Below are 23,080 nucleotides of genomic sequence, written 5' to 3'. Positions count from 1 at the left end.
CTAATTTTCTCCAGGGGCACCGTACTAGTATGGCTGACCCTATAGAACAACACATTTTGCTGCACCCATCTGTTGAATGTGACAATAAAACATATATTATTTTTCAATAAGCATGCAGTATTGTATACAACTTTGCATTGGTTAACTCCGGCAGTTCAGGTTAATTAGCTACCCTGCTCAAGAGCACAACAGTGTTCTGTCATGATATCACTACCACTACCTGTTGTATCACTACCATAGTTAAGTGACTCCAATAGACTTGTGACTTAGACTAAGTGACTCTACACCAAAGTGGTTAATGATACTGAAGCACTTCTCCTTCATTCATTTACTTACATCACTCCTATGCCTGTTGCCCCAGTGTCTGCTGTTTGAATGTGTTTGGAATGGTCACGACAGCTCTGACTAATCTCTCCTGACCCTTTAATAACCTGAGAGAGATGCTCAAGGTGAGGGAAAGGAGCCGAGATGAGTAAACACGTGGGAGGAAGATAGATATCGAAATGAAGAGCTCCTTTTGGCACAGAACTTTTAGAGCAGAGTGAAATGCTTACTCAGAATACGAACAGGACATTAAAGAGTGGAGCTGATTTAAGGAAATCTCAAATTGTAAGTACCTTATGTGAACATGGCCTCATATTGTCTATCCCCTAACCATTTGATTGAGTATAATTGCCTCCTCATATATATATTAAGTACAAGTAGTATAGGCTTTTTGTATACATTTCTAAGGGTTGCAAAGGGAGGGTATATTACTGGAAAATGTTAAAGTGTACCAGTAAACTACAATCATTTTGTTATCTTTCAAGGATTTTATATAATCTATCACAATACATCTAGTGGCCCTTTTGAGTACTTTAGATTATCACAGGTGTCTGTAATAATCTCAAATCAAATGTTATTGGTCACATACACATGGTTAGCAGGTGTTATTGTGAGTGTAGTGAAATGCTTGTGCTTCTCGTTAGATATTGCTGCACTGTCGGAACAAGTAATCTAACAATTCCACAACAACGACCTAATACACTCAAATGTAAATAAAGGAATGGAATAAGAATATGTAAATATATGGATGAGCAAGATGCAATAGATTATATAAAATATAGTATATACATATGAGAAGGGTAATGCAAGATATGTAAACATTAATAAAGTGGCATTATTAAAGTGACTAGTGATCCATTTATTAAAGTGGCCAATGATTTCAAGTCTGTTTGTAGGCAGCAGCCTCTGTGTGTTAGGGATGGCTGGTTAACAGTCTGATGGCCTTGAGATGGAAGCTGTTTTTCAGTCTCTCGGACCCAGCTTGGATGCACCTGTACTGACCTCGCCTTCTGGATAGAAGTGGGGTGAACAGGCAGTGGCTTGGGTTGTTGATGATCTTTTTGGCCTTCCTGTGACATCGGGTGCTGTAGGTGTCCTGGAGGGCAGGAAGTGTTCCCCCGGTAATGCGTTGGGGCAGATCGCACCACCCTCTGGAGAGCCTTGCGATTGCGGAGGGTGCAGTTGCCGTACCATGCAGTGATACGGGGCGGTAGGTAGCCTAGTGGTTAGAGCGTTGGACTAGTAGCTGAAAGGTTGCAAGATCAAATCCCTGAGCTGACAAGGTAAAAATCTGTCGTTCTGCCCCTGAACAAGGCAGTTAACCCACTGTTCCTAGGCCGTCATTGAAAATAAGAATTTGTTCATAACTGATTTGCCTAGTTAAATAAAGAAAAATACAGCCAGACAGGATGCTTTCAATTGTGCATTTGTGAGGGTTTAAGGTGACAAGCCAAATTTCTTTAGCCTCTTGAGGTTGAAGAGGCTCTGTTGCACCTTCTTCACCACACTGTCTGTGTGGATGGTCCATTTCAGTTTGTCAGTGATGTGTACGCCAAGGAACTTGAAGTTTCCACCTTCTCCACTGAAGTCCTGTCGATGTAGATGATAATGTGCACCCTCTGTTGTTTTCAGAAGTCCACAATCATCTCCTTTTTTTTGTTGACGTTGAGTGAGAGGTAGTTTTCCAGGCACCACACTCCGAGCCCTCACCTCCTCCCTGTAGGCTGTCTCATCATCGTTGGTAATCAAGCCTACTACTGTTGTGTCGTCTGCAAACGTGATAATTGAGTTGGCCACGCTGCTTGGCCACGCAGTCATGAGTGAACAGGGAGTATAGGAGGAGCTGAGCACGCACCCCTGTTGAGGATCAGGGGAGTGGAGGGGATGTTTCCTTTCTTCACCACCTGGTGGTGACCCGTCAGGATGGGGTTCAGACCCAGGGCCTCAAGCTTAATAATGAGCTCACTATAATGAGGGTACTATGGTGTTGAATGCTGAGCTTTAGTCAATAAACAGTATTCTTACATAGGTATTGCTCTTGCCCAGTTGGGATAGGGCAGTGTGCAGAGTGATGGTGATTGTATCGTCTGTGGATCTATTGGGGCGGTAAGCAAATTGAACTGGGTCTAGGGTCTGATGCTGCCACAATGCAACCATGCAGTGATGTTGCCATGTTTCCTCCAGACGTGACACTTGGCATTTAGGCTAAAGAGCTCAATCTTGGTTTTATCAGACTAGAGAATCTTGTTTCTGTGGCCACTGTGTTCTTGGGGGCTTTCAATGCTGCACACACTTTTTGGGAACTCTTCCCCAGATCTGTGCCTCGACATAATCCTGTTTCGGAGCTCTACGGACAATTCCTTCGACCTCATGGCTTGGGTCAGGGCTGGTCAGGGAGGCCACAGTTCCACTGGACATGGTAACGCAGGGGGATCATAGGGAGCGGATTAGTCTCTTCCTCATCGATTCAGCTGCGTTTCCAGTGGTGCTGGGGATTCCCTGGCTGGCCAGTCACAATCCCAGGATTTTGTGGAGACAGGGGGTTCTCCAGGGGTGGTCAGAGGAGTGTTCAGGTAGGTGTATGGGAGTTTCCATCAGTGCCATGTCGGTGGAGAGTCCAGACCAGGTTTCCACTGTGCGCATTCCCTCTGAGTATGCCGATTTGTAAGAAGAGGGTGACTAAATTACCACCTCATCGACAGGGGGATTGTGTGATAAACCTCCAGGTAAACGCTGAGCTTCCCAGGAGTCACGTGTACCCATTGTCACAGGAGGAGACGTTGTATGTCACGGAATCTCTGGGACAGGGGTACATTCGGCCCTCCATTTCACCCGTCTCCTCAAGTTTCTTTTTTGTGAAGAAAAAGGAGGGAGGTCTGCGTCCGTGCATTGATTATAGAGGTCTAACTATGATGTGGGGGACCGGGAGTTGTTAGCTGTGTTAAAGGCCCTGAAGGTGTGGAGACACTGGCTTGAGGGGGCTAAGCACCCTTTTCTCATCTGGACTGACCACCGGAATCTGGAGTGTATCCGGGCAGCTAGGAGACTGAATCAGCGTCAGGCAAGGTGGGCCATGTTCTTCACCCGATTTAGGTTCACCATCTCGTATAGACCAGGTTCCCTGAACATGAAGGCCGATGCGCTGTCCCGTCTCTATGACACAGAGGATCGGCCCATCGATCCTACTCCCATCCTTCCAGCCTCTAGGTTGGTGGCACCGGTGGTATTGGAGGTGGACACGGACATTGAGCGGGCGTTACGGGTGGAACCTGCGCCTCCACAATGTCGAAAGGGTCACAAGTACGTGCCGCTTGGTGTTCGTGATCAATTTATTCGGTGGGCTCACACATTACCCTCTTCGGGTCGTCCTGGTGTGGCGACGACAGTGCGGGGTCTTAGGGGGAAGTTTCTGGTAGCCCACCTTGGCTAGGGACGTGAGGTTCTTTGTCTCTTCCTGTTCGGTGTGCGCCCAGAGTAAGGCTCCTAGGCACCTTCCTAGAGGGAAGTTACAGCCCCTCCCCGTTCCACAACGGCCGTGGTCTCACCTGTCAGTGGACGTCTGAGGGTCTCGGTCAGTTTGACCTCTGGTTATCACCCCGAGAGTAATGGGCAGGTGGAGAGAGTGAACCAGGCGTTGGGTATGTTTCTGCGGTCGTATTGCCGGGTCCGGCCAGGGGAGTGGTCAAGATACGTCCCATGGGCGGAGTTGGCCCAGAACTCACTCCGCCACTCCTCCACGAACATGTCACCATTTCAATGCGTGTTGGGCTACCAGCCGGTCCTGGCACCGTGGCATCAGAGTCAGACCGAGGCTCCTACGTTGGAGGAGTGGGTGCAGCGCTCCAAGGAGACCTGGAGGGCCATCCAGGAATCCCTTAAGCAAGGGATAGGGATACCGGGGGATAGGGTCTGGCTCTCGACCCGAAACCTACCCCTCCACTTGCCCTGCCGGAAGCTTAGGCCGCAGTGTGTGGGGCCCTTCAAAGTCCTGAGGAGGATAATCGAGGTGTGTTACAGATTACAACTCCCTTCCGATTATCGTATTAACCCCTCGTTTCATGTGTCTCTCCTCAGGCTGGTGGTAACTGGTCCCCTGCAAGAAGGTGAGGTGCCGGAGGTCCCTCCGCCCCCTCTGGACATCGAGGGGTCGGCGGCGAGGGTCCCTGCACTAGAGGTGCCACCAAAGTGGGCCAAGCCAGAGGTGGAGCGGGGTCTACGTCCTGCACCAGAGCCGCCACTGCGGAGAAATGCCCACCCAGACCCTCCCCTATAAGTTCAGGTTTTGCGGCCGGAGTCCGCACCTTTGGGGGGGGGGGGGTACTGTCACGCCCTGAAATTAGAGAGCTTTTTATGTCTCTATTTTGGTTTGGTCAGGGTGTGATTTGGGTGGGCATTCTATGTTCATTTTTCTATATTTTGGTATTTCTTTGTTTTGGCCAGGTATGGTTCTCAATCAGGGACAGCTGTCTATCATTGTCTTTGATTGGGAACCATACTTAGGTAGAATTTTCCCACCTGTGTTTTGTGGGTAGTTGTTTTCTGTTTAGTGTTCTGCACCTGACACGACTGTTTCGGTTTTGTTTCTCACTTTGTTATTTTGTTCTAGTGTTCAGTGTTAATAAAAATCATGAACATTACCACGCTGCGCTTTGGTCCGATCCTTCTTCATCAGACGACCGTTACAAGTAGAGTGGTGGAGATTGAAGGAGAGGAAGAGAAGGATTGAAGGGAAAGAAATACATCAATGGGACAGCTAAGGTCTTCACTAGACTAACCTAGAATTACTAGACTTAACCTTGAAGGGAGAAAAAAAATCAACTTCATGTTCTTAATCTCAAGACCCACCACAACAGCAACATACTGTATGTGAAAATTGAACATTTCTGTTTTGAAGAAAACAAGATAAAGGAAGATAAGTGTTTACGATGACATAATCTGTGTGCATCGTGATTTTAACCAATAATGAATAGGCATTGCCTAATTATTGGTTGATGATGTCATCGGAAACACTTATCTTCCTCTATATTTTTTACTATAAAACATAGAACAACAGTATATTCCTGTTGGGGTGGTGCTGGAGATTTTTAATATGAAGTTGAACATTTTTGAAATGTCCCTTTAATAGAGTTTTTTTTAAATGCTTACACAAATGAACATGTTAACCAACATCCTGATTACAAATTCACATTAATGCTGATGTGTGCTGAAATAGGGAATAGGGGACGCCTTATATTCTTAATCCTCTGTGAGGTTGCATAAACAGAGCTCCTCTGGCTGAAACATGAATTGACACGTTTTATCTGTGCTGTCGTGACTGTAGAGACGGATGCTGCCTCTCCCTTGAAATCTCGGGATTTGTGTCAATGGAGTTAAGTGGAGTAAATGGAATGGTATCATATGGTTGTCATATGTTTGATACCATTCCATTTAACTCAATTCCATCCATTATTATGAGCTGTCCTTTCCTCAGCAGCCTCCACTGATCTCAAACCAGAACTGTTTTATACTAATACTAAATCATAGGTGCTGGCCTCTCCCTATTTTACTTAATGAATTGTGTGTTCAGAGCTTTAGAAACTGAAATCTTTAGTTGTGTCTTTAGTTCTGACGTACCGTACCCATGAGACCACTAGAGGGCCCTTTGGTCATTCAACTGTATGAAAGGGCTACAAAGCAGACTATTTCCCATGGGAAAACACTGGGGCCCCACAAGGGTACGTGCTCAGCCCCCTCCTGTACTCCCTGTTCACCCATGACTGCGTGGCCATGCACGCCTCCAACTCAATCATCAAGGTTGCAGATGACACAATGACGAGACAGCCTACAGGGAGGAGGTAAGGGCACTCAATGTGTGGTGTCAGGAAAATAACCTCTCACTCAACATCAACAAAACAAAGGAGTTGACTGTGGACTTCAGGAAACAGGAGACGGAGCAGCCCCCTATCCACATCGACGGGACAGCAGTGGAGAAAGTGGAAAGTTTAAGGTCCTTGGCGTACACATCACGGACAAACTGTACTGGTCCACCCACACAGAAAGTGTGGTGAAGAGGGCGCAACAGCGCCTCTTCAACCTCAGGAGGCTGAAGAAGTTTGGCTTGTCACCTAAAACCCTCACAAACTTTTACAGATGCACAATTGAGAGCATTCTGTCGGGCTGTATCACCGCCTGGTACGGCAACTGCACCGCCCTCAACCGCAAGGCTCTCCAGAGGGTGGTGCGATCTGCACAACACATCAACGGGGGCAAACTACCTGCCCTCCAGGACACCTACAGCACCCGATGTCACAGGAAGGCCAAAAATATCATCAAGGACAACAACCGTCTGAGCCACTGCCTGTTCACCCCACTACCATCCAGAAGGCAAGGTCAGTACAGGTGCATCAAAGCTGGGACCGACAGATTGAAAAACAGCTTCTATCTCAAGGCTATCAGACTGTTAAACAGGCATCACTAACACAGAGAGGCTGCTGTCTACATACAGACTCGAGTCATTGGCCACTTTAATAAATCGATCACTAGTCACTTTAAGTAATGCCACTTTAATAATGTTTACATATTTTATATTACTCATCACATATGTAAATATGGTATTTTATACCATCTATTGCATCTTGCCAATCAATCAATGCCGCTCGGTCATCTATCATCCATATATTTATATGTACATATTCTTATTCCATCCATTTAGATGGAAGCTAAGTTTTACCCTAGTAAAACTGACTATCCTACCGATCCTCGACTTCGGCGATGTCATCTACAAAATGGCTTCCAACACTCTACTCAGCAAACTGGATGCAGTCTATCACAGTTCCATCCGTTTTGTCACTAAAGCACCTTATACTACCCACCACTGCGACTTGTATGCTCTAGTCGGCTGGCCCTCGCTACATATTCGTCGCCAGACCCACTGGCTCCAGGTCATCTACAAGTCTATGCTAGGTAAAGCTCCGCCTTATCTCAGCTCACTGGTCACGATGGCAACACCCATCCGTAGCACGCGCTCCAGCAGGTGTATCTCACTGATCATCCCTAAAGCCAACACCTCATTTGGCCGCCTTTCGTTCCAGTACTCTGCTGCCTGTGACTGGAACGAATTGCAAAAATCGCTGAAGTTGGAGACTTTTATCTCCCTCACCAACTTCAAACATCAGCTATCTGAGCAGCTAACCGATCGCTGCAGCTGTACATAGTCTATTGGTAAATAGCCCACCCTTTTCACCTACCTCATCCCCATACTGTTTTTATTTATTTACTTTTCTGCTCTTCTGCACACCAATATCTCTACCTGTACATGACCATCTGATCTTTTATCACTCCAGTGTTAATCTGCAAAATTGTAATTATTTGCCTACCTCCTCATGCCTTTTGCACACATTGTATATAGACCCCCCCTTCGTTTTCTACTGTGTTATTGACTTGTTAATTGTTTACTCCATGTGTAACTCTTTGTTGTATGCTCACACTGCTATGCTTTATCTTGGCCAGGTCGCAGTTGCAAATGAGAACTTGTTCTCAACTAGCCTACCTGGTTAAATAAAGGTGAAAAAAAAAAATTAAATAAAAAAAAGGTGTATTAGGTAGTTGTTGTGGAATTGTTCGATTACTTGTTAGATATTACTGCACTGTTGGAACTAGAAGCACAAGCATTTCACTACACTCACATTAACATCTGCTAACCATGAGTATGTGACCAATACAATTATTTGATTTGAGTAAATTCTACCTATGAAAAGCAATCAGCCTGAGCAGCTAACCCTACATTAACCCAGCCATTAGCTTTACACAAGGGAGTCCATTCTCATTTGGTTCCTGTGCTGCTGTATCAATTCCCTTCTGATGGAGTCGCAGATGGATTTCCCTCTCGTTTACTGTTAAATGAGACCTAATACAGGAGAATCTCAGTGTTCTTGAGATGAATCTTGATTATTATGCAGAGAATCTGGCTGCCTTGGAAAGTATTTGTTTTGTTTGTGTTGTAGAAACTGCCTGTTCTTTGTTTTTTTGTGTTGTAGAAACTTCCAGTTCTTTGTTTTGTTTGTGTTGTAGAAACTGCCATTCCAAGTAGAATGATACTGCTGGCTATAAGCAAAGCAGCACATTAAATTAGAACCAGACAGAACACTTTTTGTTGTTTCTGTTGTTTTATTTTTTGATGGTAACAGGCACAGGCTGTGGTGTGAGAAAGGTTGGTTGTGTCCGTGACTCTGAACCAACCAGACCCGTAGGCCTGTGGGTGGCATTCTGCCCATCTTTCTGGGAGGCAGTGGATTTGGAGGGCGGTCCAAGACCGTTTTTGCTGCTCAGCCTCATTAGAACAATATTACAGAGAATATCCCCCTACGCCACCCACATGCCCCGTCTCTGTCTAACTGGAACAGGCTCCTTCTTTCTTTATCTCTCTCCCTCTTTCGCTCTCTCACGCTCGCTTTTTCTCTTCTATGTAATCTCTCTCTCTCTCTCCGCCCACACAGTGAGGTGAGAAAGCACCCAGCTCCAGCAGGAACTGGGAAATACTCACATCCTCTGAGCCCTCTATCTGCCAAGAAACAGAGCAACACAAAACAAAAGTTGATGCATGGCTCTGTTGGCTCAGGAGGTGTAGCCTTCATCTGACAGATATTGCACAAAACAAAAGCCCCAGAGCCACTCTGCTGAGGAGAGCTAAGGAGAGACAGATGGAGCTCCCTGGTGTTCAGAGGGGAGAGTGAACGCACGACAAGTCAATGCCAATGAGGTTTATTACAATATAAAGGAGTGGCTGAGTACACCTTATATTCCTAAGGGGAAATCAGCTTGCCATTCTAATCCTTGTAATGTTTTATTAGAGAGAAGAGGATAGCAAGATAAAAACAGACCTTATGACATGCAGAGCAAAATAACAAGAGAGCAGCACAGGCTGAATGCAGAGGAAGGGAGAGTAGGATGGATGGTGAGCGAGGGAAGGAAGGGAATCGAGAGTAGGAAATAGAGTAGGAAATAGAGAGAGGGAGTTGATTTATTGCCACCTCGATGAATCAATAAACTCACAACTCTGAGCTCCAGTTAGCCGCTGCTGCAGGCCTTTCCTTGGCTGCTCCGGAGCAGAAAGGCCGACAGATGTGAGGACCAGAGGAAAACCATTTATACTATGAGGCTCCTGCTCTCACACAGCCTAGGAGCAGAAGGTGCGAGGAGAGGGCGTTCAAACCCCCAGGCAAACAGGACTGTGATTAAGAGGAGAGGGAGGGAGCTCAGGCCAATGTGTGTGTAGTCTGGTACATCTTTCCATGAATGCTGTATATGTAAATCTCTCCATGCCCACTTGTCATTATCATTTATTTTACAAACTTCCTCCTACTGCAATGTCCAGCTGTAGGCTAGAGGAGGGAGGTCAACCCTCACCCCAAAACCATAACATATACTTCCATGACATATCTAGCTAGAGTCCTGCGCTCCAGTGTCACTTCCGCACGGTGCAGCTGCCTCATAGCTTTCTAATGAATATTTAATCAGACTGTGGCAGAGAGCAGGTTTTTGTTTTGTGCCTCTATTCTGCTTAGTCTCAGAGCCAGTGAGGTGTGTGACGATAGACAATGACGGTGTCAGAGGACCAGTAGCTCCACTCTTCTCAGTTTGAACTCTCCATACACTTTATCATCTGACGATTGATGTGATCCTTAAATGCCATATACTTTATTTGCCATTACCACAGATTACATCCTTTTTTAAAACAGATTTATCTTGTACGCTGAGATAGGGTTGAGTAAAACACATTGTCGGGAGTGCCAGTTAGATGCCCCTGCAATGAACACAGGCTAATTAAAGGGATAATACACCCTAGAAATTAAATGGGACGTGATACGTCATCATGATAAAGTTCTGGTCACTGCTAGTCGGAACTAGGAAACTCTAAAATGTTAGATTTGCTAACTGGTTGTTATACACGTGCCGCATTCAATAAGTTAGCAAGTCGGATATTTCAGAGTTTCCTAGCACGTGAACACAGCATAACAAACTATCTCATTTCATAATGGTTTTATAACAATTACCTGCACTCCAGATACAGTAGGGCAAAAAAGTATTTAGTCAGCCACCAATTGTGCAAGTTCTCCCAGTTAAAAATATGAGAGAGGCCTGTAATTTTCATCATAGGTACACTTCAACTATGACAGACAAAATCAGAAAAGAAATCCAGAAAATCACATTGTAGGATTTTTAATGAATTTATTTGCAAATTATTTCCATGTCTAGAACACATCCCTCTATGACTTCACGACAAAGTATATATTTTGTTCAAATGTCCTCAAAGTGTCCAGTCAGATGAATAACTTGTTTTCCTTCAACTACCATGGACCATGGAGCAAAGCAGTTTTCTGCTCTCGTCTCCCTTCTTGCGGGCTCGCAGGGCCCTTGCACATTGCCATAGCAACCTGACACGCAGCTTTGAGCTAGATAGGCGATCTCTACAAGGTTGAACATGGGGAGATTCACAGGAGGTTGGTGGCACCTTAATTGGGGAGAACGGGCTCGTTCTAATGACTGGAGTGCAATTAGTGGAATGGTAACATATATATATATATATCTAACACATGGTTTCCAGATGTTTGATGCCTTCCATTTGCACCATTATTATGAGCCGTCCTCCCCTCAGCAGGCTCCTGAGGTGAGATTGTAACTCCTAAATTGATAGTGCAGGTTACAACTAGCTAACTACTTCACATGCTGATATTGACTTTGGTATTGTGTGTAGCTACAAGTAGAGGCTGCTGAGGGGAGGACACACATGGAAACCATTCCACTCATTCCGCTCCAGCCACTACAACGAGCCTGGCCTCCCCAATTAAGGTGCCACCAACCTCCTGTGGTAGCCATGTTTTCTAGCTAGCTACCTAGCCAGCCAGCCTTTCTAGAGAGAGCATTGCGTTGTGGATTTTGTGGTCAACATGAGCTCTGCAGATTTGCACATACATTTTCACGTTGCTTCCTAATTTATTATTATTTGCGTTATTTAACAATGTAAATCAAATTAATTTGTGGTTTTGAGTCGATTATTCTTTTAAGTTAAGATCATTTGTCTTCACATGCTAGCTGCAGGGGTATTCAACTCTTAACCTATGAGGTCCGGCACCTGCTGGTTTTCTGTTCTACCTGATAATTAATTGCACCCACCTGGTGTCCCAGGTCTAAATCAGTCCCTGATTAGAGGGCAACAATGTAAAAACGCAGTGGAGCTGGCTTCGTGATCCAGAGTTGAGTTTGAGGGCGCTAGAGGATACCTAACTTCCAATATAGGATGCTTGGTCCCAGCTTGGTTATCACCTACACTAAATGGCTATTCTGTGCTCTAGAGTCTAGAGAACCAAAACAAAACTTGCAAAGAAGATGGGCGTTTCAATTCTATTCTCTGTGTAGTTTTAACTGTCTCTGGTCTTTCCATTCACAGTCTTAAAACCACACTGAAGAAGAAACTGACCAACGACGTGGCCAACCTGTCTGGCATCCCTCTGTCTGGCCGAGACATCCACCGGGTGGCCTACTACCTCCAGAGTAACGGCAACTCTGTGTCGGCCGTGGACCTCAGTTTCACTGAGCTGCAGGACGAGAGCCTGCGTCTACTGCTGCCCTACCTGGGCTCCATGCCCAAGCTCACCACCCTGGCCATCAACGGCAACCGTCTGACGGTGGGCGTGCTGAAGGACCTGACGGAGGTGGTGAAGAACCCCCTGCAGTTCGCCAGCCTGGCATGGGTGGACTTGGGCAACAACGTGGACATCTTCACTGTGCCACAGCCCCTCCTAGTGGCCCTGCGTAGACGCTTCGGCCTCCGGAGCAGCCTGCCCACCATTTACGAGTATAGCGAGGTGCAGGTCTATAGTAGTTATACCCTGGAGACCTCTATTGAAGAACCCAGCGAGGAGGAGGGAGAGGAGGAGGAGGAGGAGGAGGGAGAGGGAGAAGAGGAGGAGGATAAGCTGGAGCTAGAGGCATGGGGAGGTGGGGAGAAGTGTGTATCCACGATTGTGGCTCTGAACTACTGTGAGAGGTGATGAGTCAGAGCCAGCGTTGTAATTTGACAACCCTTTGTACCCTACTGTCCCCTCACCTTGGCCTGAGCCCTGCCTCCCGTTTCAGCATGTGTCATCATCGCAGGAGAAGCTTGGGGTCACCAAATTCATAAACCACTCACGAGGAGAAAACCCTGTTTTGTGTTGTCTCTTTATATGTTCCGATTGCAGAGAGAGTTCAAGCCAGACTGTTCTTGTGTTGGTAAGGACATAGGTATTCTAGGCACTGCAGTGATATTTTTACTGTGTCCTCTTGCGTATGTCATTCTTTATGAGCAAAGCAATCCTACACAACAGGAATAAGACATATTAGATTTCACCTGACTGTTTTGGCTTTCTAATGTCAAGTGCTTTTTTCTAATGAGGTACTTCCATGTAGAACATGCAGATTGGATGACACAGTGGGAGGGTTTGTTTCTATAAATATGCTGCTGTGTTTTATTGCACAACACACAACATTTACTAAACGCTGATTTCAAAACAGATGGTTTTAATTATACATCCACCAGATTCACATTTATCCAAAAATAGTTTTTATCTTCCAAGTAGAGCAGACCAGACCGACTAGGCTGTGAACCTCTGAGTGAGCCTCAACTGGCAGGTTCTGGGTCAGGCTGCCCTTGCCCTGAGCTGGGTGCTGGGGAGAGGACACCCTGTCTGTCTGTCTGTCTGTCTGTCTGTCTGTCTGTCTGTCTGTCTGTCTGTCAGGGAGGGAGGGAGGGAGCTGGGGAGTGGACACCCAGGCTGTCTGGGAAGGAGTGAGCTGGGGAGTGGACACCCAGGCTGTCTGTCTGGGAAGGAGGGAGCTGGGGGGTGGACACCCAGGCTGTCTGTCTGTCTGGGAAGGAGTGAGCTGGGGAGTGGACACCCAGGCTGTCTGGGAAGGAGTGAGCTGGGGAGTGGACACCAGGCTGTCTGTCTGGGAAGGAGTGAGCTGGGGGGTGGACACCCAGGCTGTCTGTCTGTCTGGGAAGGAGTGAGCTGGGGGGTGGACACCCAGGCTGTCTGTCTGTCTGGGAAGGAGTGAGCTGGGGAGTGGACACCCAGGCTGTCTGGGAGGGAGTGAGCTGGGGAGTGGACACCCAGGCTGTCTGTCTGTCTGGGAGGGAGTGTGTGTGGGAAGCTGATGAACTGACTGCTGTCTCTGTCAGGTTGTGTAAGAGGCGACAAGGCAGACAGATGGTGGGGAGAGGGGAAAAAAATATCCTAGCATAACAGAATTATCTCTCGACTGCATCTTTCACCATGGGTTATATGAAAGATTCCAATTGTGAATCGTACCATAAAGAAATCAAATGTACCCTTGTCTTTCAAATGAAAGGCAAAAATATTGAGATGAGGAATGAGATAATAAATTATCATCGGTACTGCTGTTTGCACATAATATGAAACTGAATTGCAAATGAGATGGTCAAAGGGAGCGTGTCACAGGTGTCTTTTTAGATGTTTTGTTTAGTGTTCAACTTGGGCATTATTTTGAATTGTTTTTTAAGGTGACATGATGTTTACTGCAGCTCAACATTAGTCTGCAGAGAACGTTTAAAAAAATGATGATGAAATATGTTTTTGTGTGTGTACTAGTTTGTGCACTCATGTGGTTGTGTATGTATTTCTGTGTGCCCAGGTGTGGGGCTGTGTGTGTTTGTAAGTGCTCTGGACATACCTGGTGTCCTCTAGAAGCCTATTGTTTGCACTTTAAATGCAAGAACAAGTCAATGACTGTTATCCAGTCACAAATCTCTCATTGATCCATTCTAGTGGATATTCAATCTTCATCCAAACCACCATAGTCATTACAATATGACTTCCAGCATACCGTATCTATTTGTTTCCCACCTAAGTTTACTCTACAGTAACAACCATGGTTTTCTCTGAAAATTATAGAATACTGTTAATATGACTTCTTGCTAACTGCAACAAAATAAATACATGTTACAATTATTTGGTCATTTTTGTTGTTTGTTTTTTAACCGTATTAAGTGATGTTATTTCCCCCAAGACAAGGCCATAGGAGCTACTCACATTATTTTCATCAAGAATATCCCCCTCTATAGTTTGATAGCTTTCCAATACATCAGCTGGATTTTCTGCCAGGGTTTGTGTTTTGGGTGAGTGAAATGGATGTGAGGCCCAGCCCTGTATGGAGCTGCCAGTGTGAGAGTAATATCACCATGGTACTTGACTGTGACTGCTCTGCTTGGTAGTCACTTCCCTGGTCATAGGGGAAGTACCGTTGTGTCAGCCCATCCATCTTATGCTCTTATTAGGCCTGTAGAAGTCATGTTGGAGCTGTCAGGTAAGAGGGGATCCTGGGCCAATGTGTAGCTGGCGTTGATCCAGGCAGACTAGTGTAACATAAACCACGCTTAGCATTCCTTCTAATAGCATCTCCAAGGCAAAGAGCTCATTCACAGGTTCATGCTATATGGTCTTATGACAAAAGCTCTGCTGCAGGGTACAGTAGATTATCACTTTCCCATGACCAATGTGGGTCTGCTGACGTAAAACACTAAGATGTTTTCGTTTTTCACCAAATTCAGCCCAATGTCCGTTTTAAAATGTCCTATGTGAGCCTTTATAATGATTCTGAGAGGACACCACTTGCATTGTTCGTGGTTAGTCAAGCTTCCACAGACCAGTGTTTTTTAATCCCATTCCTCAGCCCTGGGATGTGTACAGATGCTGCTTTTTGACTGTAACACCAGTGTTACACTAGTGCATAGACCCTTATGTTATACTAGGGAAATAGTGTTTCCATAGCTAGGGCTGACAGTGAGGACTTGCGAAGAGCAGAATCAACAACAGCTGCGTTATCAAAACAGGTGCATTGTGAGAAGGTGTTAAAGTTCACAGCTAACCATGGTTATGTATAGGCTCATTTATCCCCCTTCCTCTCCCCTGTAACTATTTCCAAGGTTGTTTCTGTAAATTAGAATGTGTTCTCAGTCAACTTACGTGGCAAAATAAGGGTAAAAATCGAATGTAAAAATTATGTAAATTCCAGCTGAAAAGCTGGTCTGCCAGAGCCAAGGCCCAGTGAGACAGAGGTGCAGGCCCATGTAGATGGAAACAGAAAAGTCTGAGCTTCTGGCTAAAACAGGGTAAATCTTATTTTAAAATGTTGCCATTAGAGGTCAGAGGTTAATGAACAGAATAGGCTGTGCAGGACAGTGTGTAGCAGCTTCTGACTGGTAAACCTCACACTGATTGTACCCATACTCCCTCATTTACCAGTTACTGGGACTGGATGTTCTTACTGGGACTGGATGTTCATGGAATTCAAGACCGACAGTCTAAGAAGCCCTTCAATACGATGCAATTACACTCCGTTTTAACTGTGGATATGCAAAGGGTACTAGCTTGTAATGTCAAGGGGTAATCTCAATGTATTTAGCACCTTATCCATGTCTGGTCGTATAAATAAAACATTGTTTTGTCTCACATTATTCCTGTGTGTTTGTGTTATGTTCAGTCTGATGTTGCAATGTCATGGTGTCATCATTGTGACTGGAGATATATATATGTTTTTCTTATTATTCTCATGTGCTATTACTCATGCTTTTTCCCAGAATCTATACTCCGCCTGGTAGTGGTATTGGTCCCATGGCAGCTCATATGGACCAAGGCCAGAAACCATCGCTACAGTTTAACTCCTCACAGGCCTGACCTCCAAAATGACAGGACTGGTTCACTATTAACAATACAGGAAATGTCTGTTGATTTCAATCTGTTTTTCCAGTCTTCCAAACACGAACGGTTCCACAGTATTTCATTAGCTATGACACTGTGAAAGGGAATCATTACCAGTAAAACTAAGTTAGAGACAAACACATTTATTTATGGGATGTATGCATAATATATACATTTGAGTGCCTGCAAGTGTATGTATTTATGTGTATTTATGTCTGTGTATGTGAGAGTGTAATGTTAGTTTCACCTCTTTACTCAATCTCAGTTTACCCATGGCTCCAGTTTAACAATGCTGACAGGAACAAGAGAGACGGATGATGGGGTTGTTCCCCAGGGTCTCCATCCACAGCTTCAAAATAGTGCTCTGCACGGGCATGAATTTTAAGCCCAAGCCCGAGCTCTACCCATGCCTGTGACATTCCTACCCTACCCATGCCCGATTTCTTCTGACATATTTAAGGCTCGGCCCTGCCCGAAATCAGAAATAACTTCCTTCCTAACTTCCACAGAAAGACCTGTGTGAAAGTCAAGTTACAGAAGAGGAACTTTTTGATGCAATTCAATCTTTTCAGTCTAGAAAATTAAACATTCCTATTTATATAATGAATATGAGTTTGGGGTGCTAAAATTATTAAATATTAAAGCTTTAAACCTCTCACTAAAAGCTTCCCTCATATATAAGTTATAATTAAAACCCAAATGGTTCTCCAGTAGATTATTGAGAAAGGCTCATCCTTTGTTCAAAATTGCCTTTTTGCCTTTATACAGATTACAATTTCTCATTTCCGACTAATTGAAAATTACATTTTGTTTAAGGTATCGCCCTTTCTTCAACAAGCCATACAAAACTGGTTACAATTTCAGTTTTATCCTCCAGAAAAGATAGAACAAATATTACAACAAATGTTTTGGTTAAACTCAAATATACTGATTAATAAAAAAACATTCTTTATGGATTTAAAAAACATTATATTATATTTATGAATGACATTATGAATAGAAATGGAAGAGTTATGTCACATATGCAGCTATCGAAAAAAAAAATGGGAATGCCTGCTCAATCCAAACTTTACAACCAACTGATTGCAGCATTACCACAAAAATTAACTAAACCTGAACTTCCTGACGGGCCGCCCACAGGTGGTAAGGGTAGGTAACAACAGCTCCGCCACGCTAAACCTCAACACAGGGGCCCCTCAGGGGTGCGTGCTCAGTCCCCTCCTATACTCCCTGTTCACTCATGACTCCACGGCCAGGCACGACTCCAACATCATCAATAAATCAGTAGTAGGCCTGATCACCGACAATGACGAGACAGCCTATAGGGAGGAGGTCAGAGACCTGGCCGTGTGGTGCCAGGACAACAATCTCTCCCTCAACGTGATCAAGACAAGGGAGATGATTGTGCACTACAGGAAAAAAGAGCACCGAGCACACCCCCAATCTCATCGCCAGGGCTGTAGTGGAGCAGGTTGAGAGCTTCAAGTTCCTTGGTGTCCACATCACCAACAAACTGACATGGTCCAAACACACCAAGACAGCCGATTTGTCATGGGTCCTCAGGTCCTCAAAAGGTTCTACAGCTGCACCATTGAGAGCATCTGGTTGCATCTCTGCCTGGTATTTCAACTGCTCGGCCTCCGGCCGCAAGACTCTACAGTGGGTAGTGCAAACGGCCCAGTACATTACTGGGGCCAAGCTTCCTGCCATCCAGGACCTCTATACCAGACTCCAGCCACCCTAGTCATAGACTGTTCTCTATGCTACCGCACGGCAAGTGGTACCGGAGCGCCAAGTCTAGGTCCAAGATGCTACTAAACAGCTTCTATCCCCAAGCCATAAGACTCCTGAACATCTAATCAAATGGCTACCCCCCCTCCCCCTCTTTACACCACTGCTGCTCTCTGTTGTTATCATCTATGCATAGTCACTTCAATAACTCTATCTACATGTACATACTGCCTCAACTAACCGGTGCCCCCGCACATTGACTCTATACTGGTACCCCCCTGTTTTTTTATTTTTTTATTTTTTTATTTCACCTTTATTTAGCCAGGTAAGCTAGTTGAGAACACCTTTATTTAACCAGGTAAGCTAGTTGAGAACAAGTTCTAATTTGCAACTGCGACCTGGCCAAGATAAAGCATAGCAGTGTGAACAGACAACACAGAGTTACACATGGAGTAAACAATTAACAAGTCAATAACACAGTAGAAAAAAATATATATATACATATATATACATATATATATACATGCAAAAGGCATGAGGAGGTAGGCGAATAATTACAATTTTGCAGATTAACACTGGAGTGTAGTCTCGCTATTGTTTTTTTACTGCTGCTCTTTAATTACTTGTTACTTTTATCTCTTATTCTTGTCCCAATTTTTTTTTAACTGCATTGTTGGGCCTCGTAAGTAAGCATTTCACTGTAAGGTCTACACCAGTTGTATTCGGCGCATGTGACTAATATAATTTGATTTTGATTTGAAATCCATTCATCTTTGTTTGATTTCATTTTCCCTTCAAAGATTTCTTAACTTTGGAAATGTCTTAGTGATAACCCCTATATCACTTCCTGGTAACAGTGTTTTTCCAGTACTCTGACATACAATAGTGTTGTCCTACCCTTGATATGAGGTGGTGATCCTACTCAGCAGACTTCTTTCCCATCTTCAAGATGTTCAAATCCAACGGTTTTCCATATTGCGGAAGGATAATAACACAGAAACATCTCAATGTCATCTTAAAGGGACAATCTGCAGTTGCTACATACCGTTTTGGACTTATAAATAAATGATATCCACCCGTTATTGTCGTACCCCTATTGATGTCGTACCCAATCAAAACCCAAAATACGGTTGTTTTTAAAGAAACACTATATAGTCTCAAAACATGGTTAAAACGATCATTTTTGATGGTCCTTGCATCTATAGCTCGGTCTATGAATTTGAGAGTGGTTACATTTTCCAGCCCATCGCTTAGCTTTTTCATTGTTTCAATTGTTTATTTCAGCTTTAAAGTCTCCTGGACAGTTGTTTGTTCTCAGCAAGGATAACAGGATCCGCTTTCCCAGAAACTGTCGTGGGATTTGTTTCTTGCTTCCCAGCAAACCTCAAAGAGGATCAGGAACAGAAAAAAACACACTCTCAAATTTGATTTGTGTTTGCTAGCAGGTGTTTTGGCCTACTACTGTGTTGCTATACTTTTTACAGACCCTTCAGGAGGTCAGAGCGGTGGACTTGGGAGAATGGTAGACTATTTATTTGCAGGGGGTCTGACCTATGATTTGAACATTTTGGTCCAAAACAGCCCCAAAGGAACCCACACTCAACAAACACTCAACAAACAGCTACTAACACGCTACTCATACGAGTGCCAAAGGCATTCTCACAACATTATGGCCATTAAAGTTTATTTTATAGTGAGCATAATTTACGTACTATATTTTACATGGCTCTTTTCCTCAAGATTCCTGTTCACTGAGTGTAATATCTGAGTTTAGGATTAGGGTTAGGGTGCAATGTATTACCAATCTAGGGTCAAGGTTAGGATTAGGGTTAGGGTGCAATGTATTACCAATCTAGGGTCAAGGTTAGGATTAGGGTTAGGGTGCAATGTATTACCAATCTAGGGTCAAGGTTGGGATTAGGGTTAGGGTGCAATGTATTACCAATCTAGGGTCAAGGTTAGGATTAGAGTTAGGGTGCAATGTATCACCAATCTAGGGTCAAGGTTAGGATTAGGGTTAGGGTGCAATGTATTACCAATCTAGGGTCAAGGTTAGGATTAGGGTTAGGGTGCAATGTATTACCAATCTAGGGTCAAGGTTAGGATTAGGGTTAGGGTGCAATGTATTACCAATCTAGGGTCAAGGTTAGGATTAGGGTTAGGGTGCAATGTATTACCAATCTAGGGTCAAGGTTAGGATTAGGGTTAGGGTGCAATGTATTACCAATCTAGGGTCAAGGTTAGGATTAGGGTTAGGGTGCAATGTATTACCAATCTAGGGTCAAGGTTAGGATTAGGGTTAGGGTGCAATGTATTACCAATCCAGGGTCAAGGTTAGGATTAGGGTTAGGGTGCAATGTATTACCAATCTAGGGTCAAGGTTAGGATTAGGGTTTCTGCTGTAAGCGCAATGTATTAAATCAAATCCAATTTTAATTGACACATGCGCTGAATACAACAGGTATCATAAAATGCTTATTTACAAGCCCTTAACCAACAACGCAGTTCTAAGAAAATAGAGATAAGAAAATATTTACTAAATAAACCAATCTGGGGTTGTGGTTGTGGATAAGGATTGGGTTAGGGATTAAACGGGATGTGGATATGAAGCTCGGGTTAATGTCCGCACCCGCATTGAAATCTAATTGGAAAATCTGTTAATTTAAACTAGAGATTTCTAGGTTCTTGCAAGAGAAACGGATGATGGATTTGTTCCCCAGGGTCTCCCTCCACAGCCTCAGAATTCTGTTTGATTAAAACGATCTAGCTCACATTGGGGGAGAAGAAAATCCCTAATATGGACCCCATCAAGGGGTCACATTCTGTTAACCTAACAGGCCATAAAACACAGCTGGAAAGGATCGAACATGGGGAAATTCCAAGATCTGATAAAATACCCTACATTAAATTAAATTCCCTTCCAGCTTAAAGGTTTACGAAACTTTGGAGATTTGAGTGATGAACAATGTGTCATTTCCTAGGAACAGTGTTTTTCCAGTAAACTCTGTGAAACCTTTGATGTGTGTGGGAGTTTCTAGTTCGTACACGAGGCAGTGATCCTACTCAGCATACTTCTGTCCCATCTTCAAGATGTTCAAATCCATGAGTTTTCCATATTGGGGAAGGATAAAAAGTGGAAATCTACGGTTGCCACATCCACGTTTTTATACTCAGCATGGATAGCAGGATCCGCTTTCCCAGAAACGGTACTTGTTTCTCGCTTCAAGGTAAACCTCAAAGACGGTCAGGATCTATAAAAACATACTCTTAAGTTTGATTTGTGTTTTCTAGCAGACATTTTGGCCTACTACTGTGTTGCTATACTCTGTACAGGCCCTTCAGGAGGTCAGAGCGGTGGACTTGGGAGAGTAGCAGAGTATTTATTTACCAGGGGTCAGACCTTTGGCCCACAGGAACCAACACTCAATAAACTACTACCCACACATGTTTCAGTAAACGTTATTAGTGCCAAAGGCTTTCTCACAACATTTACCATGCATATAGTGCCACCTTATGGCCATTAGAGTGTATTGTATTGCGAGACATGTAACTTACATGGCTCTTTTCCTCAGCATTCCCATTCACTGAGTGTAGGGTTAAGGTGATGAATGAGGATAGGGTTAGGGTAATGGTTGAATCAGGATGTGGATATGGACTAGGGTTAAGGTTAGAGTGAGGGGATAAGGTGTGTGTGTGTGTGTGTGTGTGTGTGTGTGTGTGTGTGTGTGTGTGTGTGTGTGTGTGTGTGTGTGTGTGTGTGTGTGTGTGTGTGTGTGTGTGTGTGTGTGTGTGTGTGTGTGTGTTAGGGGGAATGTTGGGGCCTTGCCTATACTAGTGATTTTTCCACCTCCAACCATTGGCAACACTGCAGTATTAAATGTCATTTGATCCCATTCACCTCATCATCTACAAGCCTGTAATCAAATGTTTGCCGCTCCGAAGCGGATTCTGCAACATTTACAGGCCACGTTGTTCGCCTCAACTGCCATCACTTAATGTGATTAGGTGGGAATAAATGTCTCTGGAAGCACTGATAAGCAGGAGGCAATAGACTGCAGGCAACACCGCGCTGATGGTGGCTGTGTGATGTACTGTAGGCCTATTATTATGTAATACATTGATGGCAGTATACATGTGTGGTACAAATGTCCCTAATATTTGGAACAGGCTAGAGACTGATTCAGAAAAACGAACTATTTACCCATGAGGCTAAATATTTTGCCTCTACTGAAGTATGTGAAAAATGTAGATTTTTGTGGGTTATACTGCAAAATATGTACTGTTCTCTGTATGTAGTATTATTTGTATTGTTAGTGATGTCATCATAGTCTGTTATACACTCAGTATACAAAACATTAGGAACACCTGCTCTTTCGATTACATAGACTGACCAGGTGAATCCAGGTGAAAGCTATTATCCCTTATTGATGTCACTTCAATGGTAGTAGGTATGTTAGTAGGTGCCATACTGGTTTGTGTATGTCAAGAATTGTAACGCTGCTTGTTTTTTCACTCTCAACAGTTTCCCATGTGTATTAAGAATGATCCACCAACCAAAGGACATCCAGCTACAGTGACTTGACACAACTGGGAAGCATTGTAGTCAACATGGCCAGCATCCCTGTGGAACACTTTCGAGGGCAATAGTGGGTGCAACTCATTATTAGAAATGTGTTTGTATACTCAGTCTCTCTCTGTCTCCCCCCCTCAATCTGAAGGCCTATGGGCCATTTGCAGTTCTGATCACCCTGACACAAGCACACTTGTTTGTTTCCCTCACACTTTGAAGTTTGTAGAGCCAGATGGATAGCCTCATATTGATCTCAGAGTTTAGATGTTCTGATTCTGTATTTAGTGAAATAATAAATATTCAAGCCATCAGGTGAAAATCATGCAAAACATAGTAGATACTGTATTTGTTTCCAATAGAGGTATTATTTTTTGTGATAATCATAGGCTAATCAAATGAACATTCAGAGGTAGCTAGGCTCTATAATTAGTTGTAGTGCAGTGAAGTGAAGTGATGGATGGGCAGCTTGTTCGAAGATTACATCATAGCCTACTGGGCTACAACTCAACTCTGCACTATGCAGTAATTTAACTATCACCCCAAAACTTGTCGCAACAAAATGAAGTCAACATATTAATAAAAAAAAGCTGCAGCAGCAGTATTGCATAAATATACATTATCTAAATTAAATATCGATAGTGCACGGCGGATTGCCCGTATCAAGACATGCGCGTACCTACGCATAGCTCAAAACGCCCACTATGCGGCAATTGAAAAG

The 23,080-nt window shown here is 44.1% G+C and overlaps 1 protein-coding gene across 1 annotated transcript in view; it reads left to right on the top strand.

Moving 5' to 3' along the window:
- The window catches only part of LOC109891743 (leucine-rich repeat-containing protein 75B), a 41,629-nt gene extending 27,323 nt beyond the window's left edge, over positions 1 to 14,306 (top strand). The window contains exon 4 of the mRNA XM_031826408.1: positions 11,750 to 14,306. Coding sequence (XP_031682268.1) covers positions 11,750 to 12,353 — 604 coding nt within the window. The 3' untranslated portion in view covers positions 12,354 to 14,306. The remainder of the gene's footprint in view (positions 1 to 11,749) is intronic.
- Positions 14,307 to 23,080: the final 8,774 nt, after the last annotated feature.

The sequence above is a fragment of the Oncorhynchus kisutch genome, linkage group LG6 (assembly GCF_002021735.2).
Source record: "Oncorhynchus kisutch isolate 150728-3 linkage group LG6, Okis_V2, whole genome shotgun sequence".
In the NCBI taxonomy this organism is placed as follows: Eukaryota; Metazoa; Chordata; class Actinopteri; order Salmoniformes; family Salmonidae; genus Oncorhynchus; species Oncorhynchus kisutch.
Note: the sequence above shows the minus strand (reverse complement) of the source record. Positions and strands in the feature narration are given on the sequence as shown.